A 14265-nucleotide genomic window follows, 5' to 3' on the forward strand; every position below is an offset into this window, starting at 1 on the left:
CATGCGGGGAGGGGCGCGGTGCAGAGGCCGCAGGGAAGCACTCACGTGTTTAATAAAGAGCTGGGCCAGTCTGTCTTGCTCCTGGATACATTTTTCCAGTTCAGCCAGGAAAAAACTAAAAGGAGGGAGGGGGATAAGGGAAGGAAGCCACCTCCTTCAGAACAGTATTATTTCTCTGTGAGGAGATGAATGACACCAGACTCTCCCCCAACCCTACCCCTAAGGTCGGCTGCAGGGGGAGGATGGGAGGGTCCTGGATTCGCAGGATGCCCTGTCCTCAGGACAACGTGGCACTTACTCCTTATGCCAGTCGTAAATCTGGTGAATATTTCCAAACACAATTTTATCCTTCCCTCGCATGTCCTCAGGGACACCCTTTTCTTCTATTCTCTTCATGAAGCCCTGTAGAGCAGAGGCAGGGGTCAGTGGGGCATTTTCAGGAGAAAGCTTTCTTGCCAAGCCCCATGTACCGCAGCCCCCCCCGTGTAAATGCCCCCTCTCTGCAGGAGTCTGAGGGCAAGCTCTTCTGTGGTTTCTCGGTGTCCAGCCAGGACTTCACCCCATGCAGAGTGACAGACACAACTCTGATGAAGTTCTAGGTCCCTTTCTTTGTCTCCAGCCCCCTTAAGAGAAAGTCTTTTTCATCCAAGAATCTAAATGCCCCTAAAGTAAATCCCTAAGAAGAGCGCTGTTGTATTTACCACCAAGTTGACTCTTAACTGTGGACTTGTCAGTCTTGTCTTATGGGTGGATTTTTCTTTGTCTGTCCTCTTGGTAGCCATAACATTCTTCTTAAAATCTAAGGAGACTCTAAGCCCCAAGGTTTCACTAGGAGTGCCCTGCTTGTGCCCATGGTGACTCATAGCTCTGAAGAATATATGTCCATATGGTTAAACGCCAAGGAAGAGCTCTTGAGAGAGTAACTGGTCACCTAAAACAAGGTGAAAGGACTCAGCTTTAACCAAGAGGCTCCCCCAGATGCTGCAACATTTGGGACCCCATCTCCCTCTGAATCTCTCATATTTCAAGGAGAAAAGAAAAAAAAAACCTACATATTTCATTTGATCTATTGTCATTTTTAGTTTCATTTCTGCAAATACACAGAAGTATTTGCACATAACCCACAAGTTAAAAACACCTGGGCCCAGATAGGGTCCAACATGCCTCTGGTTAGGTGACCGCAGACCCACCTTGAGCTACATACTCACCTCCACCACAATCCCCAGATCCTTGACATAGTCCTTTTCTGTCTGTACCAGCTCATTCAGGACAAACCTGAGCAGAAGATTAAGAACAGTGAGGGTTCCTCTTCATTGTAAAGCAAGAAATCTTCACACTTAAGTTGACAGGAAAGTTACTTTGGCACTTTTATGACAAGACATTTTGGCAAAACTGAGTTATGAAAGCTTTGAGGCCAAGGGCTCACCATGAGATTTTCTTCCTCCATTTCCAACTCCATTCTGTGATTACCAAGAGGAGAAAGGCATTTGCTTGATAACCAACCTTTGAGGTCTCAGAGACACCAACATCAAGTGAGGCCTTTGAGATACAGAAGCTACAATTATTCCGATAGGTGTCCCTGGTAACCGGCCTGCAAAAGCCCCAGTCAGAGCCAGAAAGGTCGACTGCAGACACCCCATAATCACAACTTTCAATGCAGCAGCCTCCCCTCTCCCTCACAGATGTGGGGTGTAACCACTACAAGAACCCTTGTTTTCTTAGTTTCTTTCTTGTTAATGATTTCCTCCTCTCGGAGCATTTGCTTTGTGCCAGCGCTTCATCTGGAATTTCTCATGCTTATATCAAGGGAGGCAGTGTAAGCCCTGTTTTCTATAGAGGAAGATACTGAGGCCGTGTTGCCCATGATGACAAAGTCCGTAGCAGAGTTGGGATCTGAACCTATTGTACCAGAGTCCAAAGACTCTGCTCTTTCACTGTTGCCCGCTGCCTGGCAAACTACTCAGACTGGCTCACTGGGGTCCCTGAGATCTCAAAACCAAGCACTTCTCTTTCTTTCTGTCCAGAGAGTAAAGAGCTGGACATAAAACACTCAGGGCTGTGCACGGGAGCAGGCTAGGTGCCGTGCGGCTTACTGGAGTCTGACTCCTACTAGCTTTTTTGCCTGGAGCCACACAACTGCATTTTTGGCCCAAGTGGCAGAAGGGATAGAGTTCTGGGATGTCCAAAGCGGACCCCAGCATAAGGGCTATAACTGTTCTGAACCCAGGAAGCAATTCATCTGAAATTCTTGACCTATACGGCACGAGAAGCCAACAAATCCCCGGATCTGGGCCTCAGGGTGATGGGGAGAAAGCAAAAAGGAACACATGCTTCTTTATCAGCATGTCCAGTACTTCCAACCAGTTTCCTCTCTCCAATATACACAATCCACAATCATGTGTTATAGGCCACAGGAAGGAACTGGCAAGGCCAAATAAAAGCATTTAAATATATCTTTAGCATGGCCCATGTTACTACTTGGAGGAAAGTGGCAGAAACCCACAGGAAAGTGGGAGTGGGAATTTGGGGCTGGGAGGGCCCTTTGGAGATGAAGTCCGGCTCCCCGTCTCTAGGTGATATTTTTATCCTATGGTATCTGCTGACAGATTGAGGGCTGCCCTGGGCTTTCTAGCCTCTAGGGAAGGGGACTGATTAGACAAGGTGCTGCTAGTGGGCCTGGCATCATTTCCCTTGAAGGCCTGATGAAATACTTGGGGAGATCATGGCACGTTAACAGACATTCTGAAAACGTCCATAAAAGATTTAAGTTACATGCAGCACAAGACAGTACATGATTAATTGCCAAATAAATTGAACTGACAATAAAGCATTTTAACAAATGTTCGGTTCTTATTAGTAAAGGTTATTTACAAGGTAAATGTTATTCTTTGGTCCAACTAAACTTCTTCCAGCTATGGGTCAGACCTATTTCTAACTTCTGTGTTTCACAATGATGGGGAATGGCTGGTCTTGCACAGGAAATCTCTTAGAAGCTTTGTATTGGCTGTTCCCTCAGCCAAGAACCCTTTCCCTCCATGGCTAATGGCCGTGGCTAATGGCTTATTCCTTACCTGCTTCTAGTCTTTGTGCAAATGTCAGAACCATTTAAAACTGCAACACAGGCTCAACTATACTCCAAATCTCCCTTACTATTTCTTCTTTTTCCAGCTTCTAACATATTTACTAATTTATTTTTATTTTGTTTACTGTATAATTTCTCCCTTTACAGTGTACACTTGCCATGAGAGCAAGGACTTATCTTTTGTTGTCATTGTTTGTTTTACTCACTGATATATCCCATACCTTGGTGCAGAATAGGTGTTCAACACCTATTGTTCAATCAATGAGGCGCTAAAACTTGAAGACAATCAAGCCCACTCTCAGCTTTTTTCTTGTCCTGGACAAATAACTTTGTTTTCATCTTTTCTCCAGGGAGCTCTCATTTAACCCTTTGATGTCTGGACTGAGTCTCCATTCTCTGTACCTCACCTCCCCCAAGCCCCCCAACTCCCTGGCCTCTCGCCTCACACAGAGTTCACAATTAGACATGTATATATATCCTCTCTTTCATCATGGCCATAAGTTACAGCAAGAGCAATGAGACATTGGTAACAGCTGGATTTTTAGGATAGCTCAGGATGCAGAGAGCTGTGGGGTCAGGCAAAAGAGTAAGAAGGAGAATAAATGGGTAAAGAGAGCAAAAGAGGCAATAAACTTTTGTCTGTTGGAGCAAAATCAGACAACAGCACATCTGGAAGCAGGACAATAGCTTACATGACTGCTCATGGGCCTGTTCAAAGTGACAAGAGCAGTGACAGGCTTGGCCAAGGACCACCTGCTACCCCAAAGGTCTCCTCCCTGATCTGAGTTTTGCTTGGCTTGACAAAGAACATCGGCTCCAATGCTGCCTCTTCTATGTAAAAACAACCCTGAGAAGCTAAAGAGAAGCAGCTTTGTACAAGTCCTAGAAAATGTCCATTTAGGGATGGTATTTTTCTACCTCTATTCCATTCTTGGGGTTCCCCTGAGTACCCATAAAGTTGAGGGGTAAGTTTGGAACTGAAGAGATACTTGCCCGGCTCCACCATGAAGTGACAGCCCTGCTCTGAGGCCAGGCCCTGGCTATGACATTTCTACTTTTGTTTCCTGGGAAAGAAACTCATAAATGTTCACTTTGCCTGTTTCCAGGCAACAGAAGGGCCTGGCCTCACTGATTTTTGCTAATCCTCATATCTGTGACCAGGCTAAAGGAACGACGAGTCTGAGGGAGAAGGACAGACTAATTAGCAAAGGGACCAGTTCTCTGGGCTTTACAATCTCTCACACACCAGGCCACGTCCAAGACTCATCAAGCTCTGCTTCCAACATGGAGTCAAACCCAAAACAGGAAAATTAAACTTTTGGAGGAATTGTGGTTTTGCATTAATGGTATCTGATATCTTCTTGATCATCTCAAATAACAGAAGACGGACTTGACATCAGGGTGGATAACTCAAACCTTGCGTAAAATATGGATTTTTGTGAAATGGGCTGCAATGTGAATTTTACTTACCCCCAACTATTAAAAAAAATTGAAGACATTCTCTTGGAGCTAAGTCCACAAACAGATGCAAAATTAAACGATTAGAAAAGGAGTGGAGCTAGGCTCTGCCAACTGGCACAACAGATGCCTTTCCTACATATGACTTCCCTACATTTTGAGAAATGTTTCCTCAGGTGAAACTCTACCAGACTTTCTATCATGGATTCTCTAATATGGGACCATAATAATAGTCCCATAGTTCCTGCACTTTGTTGTTTTCCTTTTATCAGCATGTGTTATTTCTTTTTTAAGAGATTTATTTATTTATTTATTTGAGAGAGAGAGAGAGAGAATGCAGAGGCAGTGGGAAAGGGAGAAGCAGTCTTCCCTGCTAAGCAGGGAGTCTGCTTCTCCCTCTGATCCTCCCCCATCTCATGCTCTCTCTCTCTGTCTCATTCTCTCTCTCAAATAAATAAATAAAATCTTTAAAAAAAAAAAATTTCTAGCAGACTTTGGTTATAACCACACTTTGTCAATAATAGCTGCTATCTCCCAAGAGAATACTTCAGCCTAAAATTCTTAAAGTCAGTGCCATTGCAGTGCCTTGTTTATCAATGTACACTGTACAGATCTAGGTCACCTTTACTTAGAATGAATGATATCAATGGAAATACAGTGTGGGGAACCCCTCTGTAATCCTCTCCAAACTTCCTCCAACCTTAACCCATTGTACACATGTGCACTAGGGTAGAATCTGGAGAAATCACTTACATCCGGCCTCTCAGGGCCTTGGCTTTCTGTTCTTCTTCCAGGTTTCTAGGAGGTGTGGGTGGGGTCATCCCCTCATTCAGGCAGCCTACAGGGTCTTTCAAGCTTCCCCGGTATGAGCCTCCTTCTAGACTCTGAAAAGAGAAGAAAAACAGCCTTAGGGAAGTGTACATTGAAAAGTCATCTGGAGGCCCTTGTGTCCCCTCCAGCCTAGCAGCAGCCAACTTGGTAGACCAGTAGCCAAGGCAGTTCTCACCGAACGTCAATCAAGTACCAGAAAGCCAGGTACTCTCCTCTCCCTGCAGCAGACTGCCCAGAGCTGCCGCCTTCTCAGGCAATCAGGATGAACCTGCCGTCATGTGCTGCCAATTTCCCGACATAATGAAAATTGTCAAAGTGACTTGTATCTGGGTAAGAGCTACAGAGGTAAAGCTAATCATTGCAATTCTACGCTAATGAAGCAGTTAGAAAAGAAAATCAGTTGTGGGACCATCAAATGCCAATTGATAAGGGAAGGGTAGCGACAGGAGAGCTAGTTGGGTAAACTCGTGTTTGTTAAATCAGCTATACTTTTTTTCCCCAAGAGGCCAATGAGATGCAGACAGGAAGAGGTCAATAGATTTAGCCTTTCCTAAAAATATCTTTGCTAAGGTTATTTACCAAGGGTTTTCTTTCATTTATGAATTCCTTTAATTTCTTTTAGTTAAGGTGCTGCAGGATTGAGAAACAAGGTAAAGGTATTAATAGAGTACTCTAGAAAGAGTACTCTGGCAAAGGATTCTAACCCCAAATCTGCTATCACTGGATGATCTTAAGTGAGACAGCTGCAATTATTCCATGCATGCTTCAGTTTTTTTCAATTTTCAAATCAGATCTCTCCTTTCTACAGATTTCTAAGGAATATACCGAGACAATAGTTATATAATCCCTTGAAAAATTAAAAATATTCTACAATGATGAGCTCTCCCCCCCCTTGAAGCTGTTAACAAGAAGGATATGTAAAAATGGGGCCAATCTTAGCATTTTTACAGATGTCCTCAAAGAAAGATCACACAGCGACACTTAGCATTTCATTATGGAACATGGCAGAAGCAATGTGGATAAACCGTAAGCCTGGAGATCAAGGTCAAGGTGAGCGACTCTAAAACAAATATGGGAGTCTAATCCAAACTACCCACACAAGAGGCCTATTTACAACAGTCTCTGCGGCTCAAAGGAAAGGCTTCACTATGGAAGTCTTTGAAAACATCAGCCTTAAGGTCAAAGTCACAAAGATCAAAAAGTCTCCAAAAGGGTGGGAGAAACAAAAGGCTTCAGCATAGTGTTAAACAGCCTGCACTTGGAGTATCTGTCTAAATTCTCATAGCTGCTGTACTTCAAGATAGGACAAATAAAAGGAAAAGTCCAGGGGAATGAAACAAAAAGTAAATGAGGTGTCGGGTCATTCATTATATGAGCACAGGTGGTAGATATTAAGATGTAAACCTGAGGGGCACCTGGGTGTCTCAGTAGGTTAAGCGTCCGACTCTTGGTTTTGGCTCAGGTCATGATCTCGGGGTTGTGAGATCACGCCCCATGTTGGGCTCCATGCTCAGCAGGGAGTCTGCTTGAGATTTCTCTCTCCCCCCCTCTCTCTGTCCCTTCCCCATTCTTTCTCAAAAATAAATGAATAAGGGTGCCTGGGTGGCTCAGTCAGTTAAGCGTCTGCCTTCGGCTCAGGTCATGATCGCAGGGTCTTGGGATCGAGTCCTACCACGGCTCCCTGCTCAGTGGGGAGCCTGCTTCTCCCTCTCCCTCTGCCGCTCCCCCTGCTTGTGCTCTCTCTCTCTCTCTCTCTCTCAAATAAATAAATAAATCTTTAAATAAATAAATAAAATAAATGAATCTTAAAAAAAAAAAGACTTAAAGCTGAAAAATGTAAAGCTGAGAAGAGATGTCAACCTTCTTTCCCCTACTCTACCCCAAATCAACAAAATGTACCAAGGGCCAAGCATGAATGTGTTACCAACAGCAGAAACTAGAATTAAGAAGATAGTGCTTTCAAATTCGAGAGAGAGAATTTCTTTTAACTTGTCATGAAGTTATTTTACAGGACAAGTGATCAACCGTGGAAGTTGTTATCCTGAGAAGCAGCATAGGCTAAAAATACAGAAAGGTCAAGGAGAGTTTAGCTAAATTTATAGATTCAGGATCTGTAACCAGTTATTAAGGAAATGAGAGTGTCTGGTGCTGGGGTCTGACAAGCCAGTGGACAGGCAGGCTTTTCAAGACATGTGACCTGTTCCCTGGTGCCATCGCCAGAGACAGGCTCCCAGGCAGATGGACCCAGCTGGTGACTGATCTGATTACATGCCTTTTACTTCCCCTCCTCCTTGTCCCATTGTCCTATTACAGCCTTTGTTCTGCAGCCTGTTGGCTGGCAGGATGCTGACTGCAAGGCCCAGGCAAAAAGGCTTACATCTCTGCCTACAAGGCTCTCCTGTGGAACATCCAGCTTGGCATGTCCACTTTTAACCCTCTAGAATGAAGGATATCTGAGGAGTCCGAGGTGCCACACAGGGAAATATGTTCCATATCTTCCTGCCTATGAGCAAAGCAGCCCCAATTATCTCTGGGGAATGATTCTCCGCAAGGGGGTGAGCAGGGCAGAGGCAGTGAGAGAGGAAGAAGAGAGAAAGGGTCTGGCTAAGCTGTAGTCTGGGAAATCTGCCTCATAATGGCGTTGGCTATCAATGCTTATTAACTCAAATGCCGTTCCCTCTGAGGATCTGGCTACCAGGGCTGGAGTGGGGCTCCTGGGTCCCAGCCACGGGCAACTAGGGGCGACCTGCCACTGTCTGTGCTGCTCCTGGTGGGAGGCAGGCAGCGGTGGCTGGGTTGATGGGTAGTGGGAGGACTTCTGCCTTGCCTGGGGCTCAGGCCACAATAGTCTCAGCAGGCAAAGGAGAAGGTGCACAAGGAGAGGGCCACAAAACTTCCTCCCGTTGGTCCAAGGCCAAGGAACAGAAATGCAAATAGGATTCAAAGCAGTAGACTAAGTATAGAGGAAGGCTGTCCCCACATTAAAAATGAACACATTTCCTATCTGCTGGATTGTGGATCACACACCCATAAAATGCCCCTCCTTGGGACTCCTATAAGCACCCTTTACACACCCCTGCACACCAGTCATTACAGTACTGCGACTGATCATCTGTTTGTACTCAAGTGAATATTCATTGAGCATCTACTACATGCTAAATACTTGCCAAGCACTGCAGAAATGAAGATGAATACTATTTGGCTTCCTACCCGCACCCCCCCCCCCGCCATAATCTAAGCTATCATCGATGCCGTTCTAGATGGAAGAGGCACCAAAGGGGATGAAAAAAGGAGTAGGCTGCTCTCTGGGGGAAGAGGGGGTGGAGAGGGGAGGAAAGGAAGAGGCAATGCTTGAACTGAGTATTGAGAAATAGAGATTTCACTGGGTCCCCTGATGGGAGAGCATTCCAGGCAGGAGCAGCACTCTGAGCAAAGGATCAAGGCTTGAACCTACCCAGGGCAGCCTGGGAAGCTGAAAGCAGCCCACACAGGTAGAATATAGGGTATGAAAGGGGCGAGGGGTGGGGGGTGGTGGCAAGTGACTATATATTGTGTGACTTGGGGTGAGTGAGCACTTGGGAGGGAAGAGGGGAGGAGTGAGACAGAGAACCCTGGAGAAGTATGCAGGGACACATCATAGGGAGCTTTGTGTGCCGCATTAAGAAGTAGAGACTTCACTTTCTAAAACCATTGATGAAAGGGTTTGAAGCAGGGAATTAACATGATTGGATTTAAGTTTTAGGAAGATCAGTCTTAATGTTCCTAAGGGCTTTTCATGACTTGGGAAAATGTCTCCGATATGACAGTAAAGGAAAAAAGGACTTCACTTTTCTATACACTCGAATTAACTACATTATTTTTAAAAGGGTCTAGGAGAAGATATATCAATATTTCAGCATGGAATATGTCTAGATGATGATATTATCAGTGATATAATTTGTGTTTATACCCTTGTCTTTATTCCAGTTTTTCCTGAATGAGCATATATTGCTTTTATTAGTAAAAAAAAAAAAAAAAAAAGAACTATTAAAAAGTTTTTTAAAAAGAAAATCCATCTGATAGTCATGTAGAGAGATGTCAGACTGCAGTCAGGGAGGAAATGTTGCAACAGTCCAGGCAGGAGAGCATTTTGAGCACTAACCCTAGGGTGTGAGCTCCATTAAGGAAGGTTCTGTGCTTGATCTCAGAGCTGGCACATAGTAGGACTCTAAGAATTTACTGAATGTACTATGGGACTCTTGGGGGAGAGGTCAAAGGTCATCTGAAAAAACAACAGATAAGGGTGCTGGTCCAGCACCAGGCACCACACCAACCTCTTAGCTTCCCCACCCTGTTCTAAAAATGTATATAATATTCTCTGGACAAAAAGTACTAGTAAGAATCATTTCCAGGCACATTAAGGGTGGACATGGGGAAGAAGATAACTGAGTAGTAGAAAATGTCATGTTTGGGCAAATGACATTTCAGGTTTGTGACTTTGTGTTAAAAATTTTTTGGTGGAAATCGAAACTTTTCTATTTCAACAAGCTCAGGAACCTTTTCCATAGAGGGAGGCCAGAGGCACCCAGTGCCTCAAAACATACACTTCCACCATGGGTGTGATGTGGCCATTATTTCCTCTCCTCTGGGCTCTTAACGTCGGCTAACTCTACCTTGCCACTGACGAAGCAGGCCAATTCATCTAGAGGAGAGCAAAGCATACATACACACAGATGCAGCCTCACCTAGTCGTGTTTCGTGGCCCACAGGGCTGGACTAGAGAGGTGAATGCTATCAAAGCAGGAGAACCAGAGGGAAGGATGTCTTGCTGAAGCAGGTAGACACATTCTAGGATGCCAGGCCACCAGGTCGACTGAACAAGAGCTCAATCCCGGCCAGCCCCTACCCCAAAGGCAGAGGATTATCAGTCAAGGGGCCATTGGTACCATCCCAAGCCCAGTGAACTACTGTGACATGCCATCTGAGGACAAGGGCTCAGACAGGAGGTGTTCTTTCTAGACACTTGATCTTTCATCTCAGGCAGGCTGTGAAATCCTGTGGCTGTTGAGAGACATGCGAGATTTTTTACATGGCCAGGAAGCTCTTGTGCCTCAAACTTGAGGAATAAAACCAAATCACATAGATTGTTAAGCTATCACCCTGCCCTGTTCACTCAACCACTAGTCTATTGGCTGACAAATACTGTGTCCCCATGGCCCAGGACGTGTTTATGGAAGAAAGGGATGACACTGTTCCCTTGCCCTGACATTCACAACACAGATCACAGATGAGATGGCTAAGAGCTAACATGTGTAGGACGCTTGCTTATCATTTTACAAAGCACATTCACACCTACTCAATCATCATGGTATCTCTTTTGAGATAAGATTCAGGTGGACAGAATCGTCACTGCTGATAAAGGAGATAAAAGCTCTCCTTTAGTCTACAAGTAACTAAGTACTTGTCTAAGACTACTTAGTCTACAAGTAGACTAAGTAAGGTGCCCACGGTTACACAATAAGTAGCCAAGGCAGGACTACAACCCAGGTCTCTGATTCCCTACATATCCACTACTGCTACCACCCATCCTCATGTCTAGGAAAAGCTTTATTAAAAATCACACAGGGAGGGGCACCTGGCTGGCTCGGTCGGTAAAGCATGTGACTCTTGATCTTGGGGTTGTTAGTTTGAGCCCCACGTTGGGGGCTAGAGTTTACTTAAAAAAATAAAAAGTAAAATCACACAGGGAAAGCAGGGAGAGTCCTTATGCCTGGCTTGGAGTTAGAGACAGTATCTTAATACGAAATGTGGAAAAAATGTGTGAGATCTATTTGGGGCGAGGTGGGTGGGTATCTTCTCTTGGTAAATAAAAGCAGTGATTCAAGACCAAGGCTGGCAGATGAGAACTCAAGTGTCTACTAATGTCCAGAGGGACTTGTCAAAGGAGTTCTAGGGGAGCTTCAAGGGTTTTTGTCTGTATTGTATGTGAGCTGGAGAACACCTACCCTTGTTTCCTACCAGCAACTCTGGGGCAGAAGCCTTGGTGCCGTCACGACCACATGACCATAATGCACCAAGGGCAGATTTGGGACTCCGAGACACAGGGATCTCCAGGCTTTTGGGTGGAGCAGAATTTGGTGCTATCTCTGGAACAACCAAAAAAGAAAGTAGAAAGAATCCAAGCCCTAGATATAAAAGTCCAAGTATGCTAGATGCTCCTGTAAAATTTCCAGACTCTGTCAATTGGAAGGAACTTATTACCTCATCTCATACTGAACTGAGATAACTTCCACCCACAGGTCTAGGTTCCACCCTTCAGAGCAACAAAGAGTGAGACCAACCCTTCTTTCCCACGGCAGTCCTCAATGAATTCAGGACAGCTCTTACGAGACTTCTCTCTTCTAACTTCTCCCCCTATTTAACCCAGTACCTTCAACTTTCCTTCAAATGATATGGGCCACATGGTACGGTTTACCTCCTGGGGCCTTTCCACTGAGTTCAAGAACACTTGAGAATGCTGCGTTCGGAACCTGATACATGACTCACGCTACTCATGGCAGGTACGGGCTGAAGAACTTTGAGGACAATGGGGCTGTTGCTTTCCTTGATTGTACACTGTACTTTCACTAACCTAGCCTATGAACACACACTGGCTATTTTGGCAGCTGTCACACTGTTGTACTTACAGTCAAATAAAAACTCTGGAACTTTCATAGGTACTAGGTCTTACCATCTTCTCAGCTAAAGAGCTAATGAGGAATAGGAATACAAGCCTCAGAGGTAAAAATGCAACTCGGGGTTCTCAAACATGCCTGGGGGAAACAACCACCTTCTGTTGCTTCATTGCTCTCCCACAGTGGGTATGTACTGGGATGGGAGGAAAGAAAGCAGAGGGAAGGACAAAGGATCAAATTTTGGTGAGAAGATTCTGAGAAACCAAACTGCTGCTCCCTCATTCCTCTCCGTGACATGGGCTTGGTTTTACTTGTTTGGCCAAAGAAATCTATAATTCTGGGTTCAGTACAGGTCCTCAAGAAGTAGTTATTGGTGGAAGAAGAAGTTAAAGTTCTTATTGTGGGAACGTACCACAGAGCAACCACTCATCTGATAGAGGTTTGTTGAGGGCCTGTTACAGGGCTGATCTGCTCCACCAACACCCTCCACTTCCTCTCTTCTGGGAAACTTGCTCTCAGGGGACTTCTCAATATCTGCCCTTACCTGTTTAACACCAGACACGCCGATCACACAACTAGAGGGCTGTGGGGACTCCCAGCAGTGCTCAGGTGAGCAGTAATAGCAGGATAAAGGTAATCCAAAATACAGAAAAATACAGCCTTTTGGAAACAAGTGTCTACTGATGTATGAGCGTAAAAGCCTCCTGTGTACTAATGGAGGAGGGGAAAACCATGTCCTAAATGACCAATCATCTTGCTGGGTAGGGAAGCTGCACAGATTAAGATACTTTAACAAATAACCCAACAGAACTATCTAAGAGCTGCCCCCACAGTGTGTGGCTCACACAGTAATTGCCACGGGACTGCACAGGAAATCTGGCCTGGGTGAGTCAGGGAAGCCCTTCTGGGCAGATGAGATTCCAGTGGGGCCCTAAAGGACCTATGCTTTAGATAAGCAAAAATAAGAGGGGGAATGTTCGAGAGAAGTAGGGTGGTATGAACAGAAACTCAGAGGGAGGAAAGCCAAGTGCACGAGGAAAACAATTTGGTTGGAGCACAGTTCATCAGCCGGAATAAATAAGTCGTCATAGGCTGGCTACAAAGCATTAGAATACGGGATAAGTGTGGATTTTATCCATGGAATATTTTATCCAGTCATTTCCAAACTTTGATCATATTCCTCCATCAGTAAACATAATTTTGGTCATACATTGCCAAAACATGTAACTTATTTATAACTTGTATTTCCATGCTACTGTATTATCATTATGTACGTAACAAAATATGCCCCAAATCATTTTTAAATGATGAGATGAAGAGATTCCAAAATTGTCTTCCTGCACCTCAGTAAAGTGTCTTGGGTACCTGAAGGCACCCCAACCCTAGAGAAAACCATGGAGGCAGGAGGGAGGCAGTGAGCCTTCACTGAGGAGAGAGGCAATAGCAGTGCTCGTGGAAGACCCGCCAGGAGACCGAGGCCCGGGAGGCAGGCTGATTGGGCAGAGGAACTACTGCAATAGTCCAGGCATGAGGTCAGGGCTCAGGGTCAGGTGGTGAAAGGGAAAATGTAAAGAAAAAAAACAAAGGGTGATTTTTAAGGAAAAACACTGTTAGTATTTGGAGAGCGAGGAGGGTGTGGGGGTCAGTGTGGAGAGGAAAGGAGAGCAAGTGAGGAGTGGTCGGAGAGGCAAGCTTTGAAAAGCCAGTGGAGTGCCCATGAGAGCACTCGACTCCCGCCAACAAGACAGGGAGGGTGGCAGGAAAACGGACAACCTTCAGACGCAGTTACTAAAAACATCAGCCGAAATATTCTCTCTAACTTAGGAAGGAAAACTTAGAAGGAGAAGAATAAAATCATGTGTTAAATTTCATCATTATTCTCCAGGCTGGGAGATTTAAAGACGGAGTTACTGGAATCAGAATTATGATCGGGCAGTGTTCCCTGCACGGCATCCAGCATTTTCCTCTAATTCCTGGGCCAAGGGGAGGAGGGTTTAAATGGTGCTGATAAGCAGAACTACCCAAGAGAGGTCTGGCAGAAGCATAGACAGTTATGCTAATGAGAGTTGCAGGAAAAACCAAACAAGTGACACGGATGAGGGTGAAGGGCAAGGAGAATGCTTCAAATTGCCATCCTGTAGAGATACGCATCAGTGTAAAAACATGGGGCAGGGGAATAGCATTATCCAAAAATGAGCTCTTTCAGCAGCATGGTGCCCAAACCCTAAAGCAGCCAGAGCA

General features: G+C 45.0%; 1 protein-coding gene across 1 annotated transcript in view; it reads right to left on the reverse strand.

Moving 5' to 3' along the window:
* The window catches only part of KALRN (kalirin RhoGEF kinase), a 535107-nt gene that overhangs the window by 57336 nt on the left and 463506 nt on the right, over positions 1-14265 (reverse strand). Inside the window, exons 37-40 of the mRNA XM_081815029.1 lie at positions 5294-5424; positions 1209-1275; positions 299-402; positions 46-115 (exon numbers count right to left, since the gene is read on the reverse strand). Coding sequence (XP_081671155.1) covers positions 46-115; positions 299-402; positions 1209-1275; positions 5294-5424 — 372 coding nt within the window. The remainder of the gene's footprint in view (positions 1-45; positions 116-298; positions 403-1208; positions 1276-5293; positions 5425-14265) is intronic.

Source organism: Leptonychotes weddellii, chromosome 1 (genome assembly GCF_054177405.1).
Source record: "Leptonychotes weddellii isolate Sample4059 chromosome 1, ASM5417740v2, whole genome shotgun sequence".
NCBI lineage: Eukaryota > Metazoa > Chordata > Mammalia > Carnivora > Phocidae > Leptonychotes > Leptonychotes weddellii.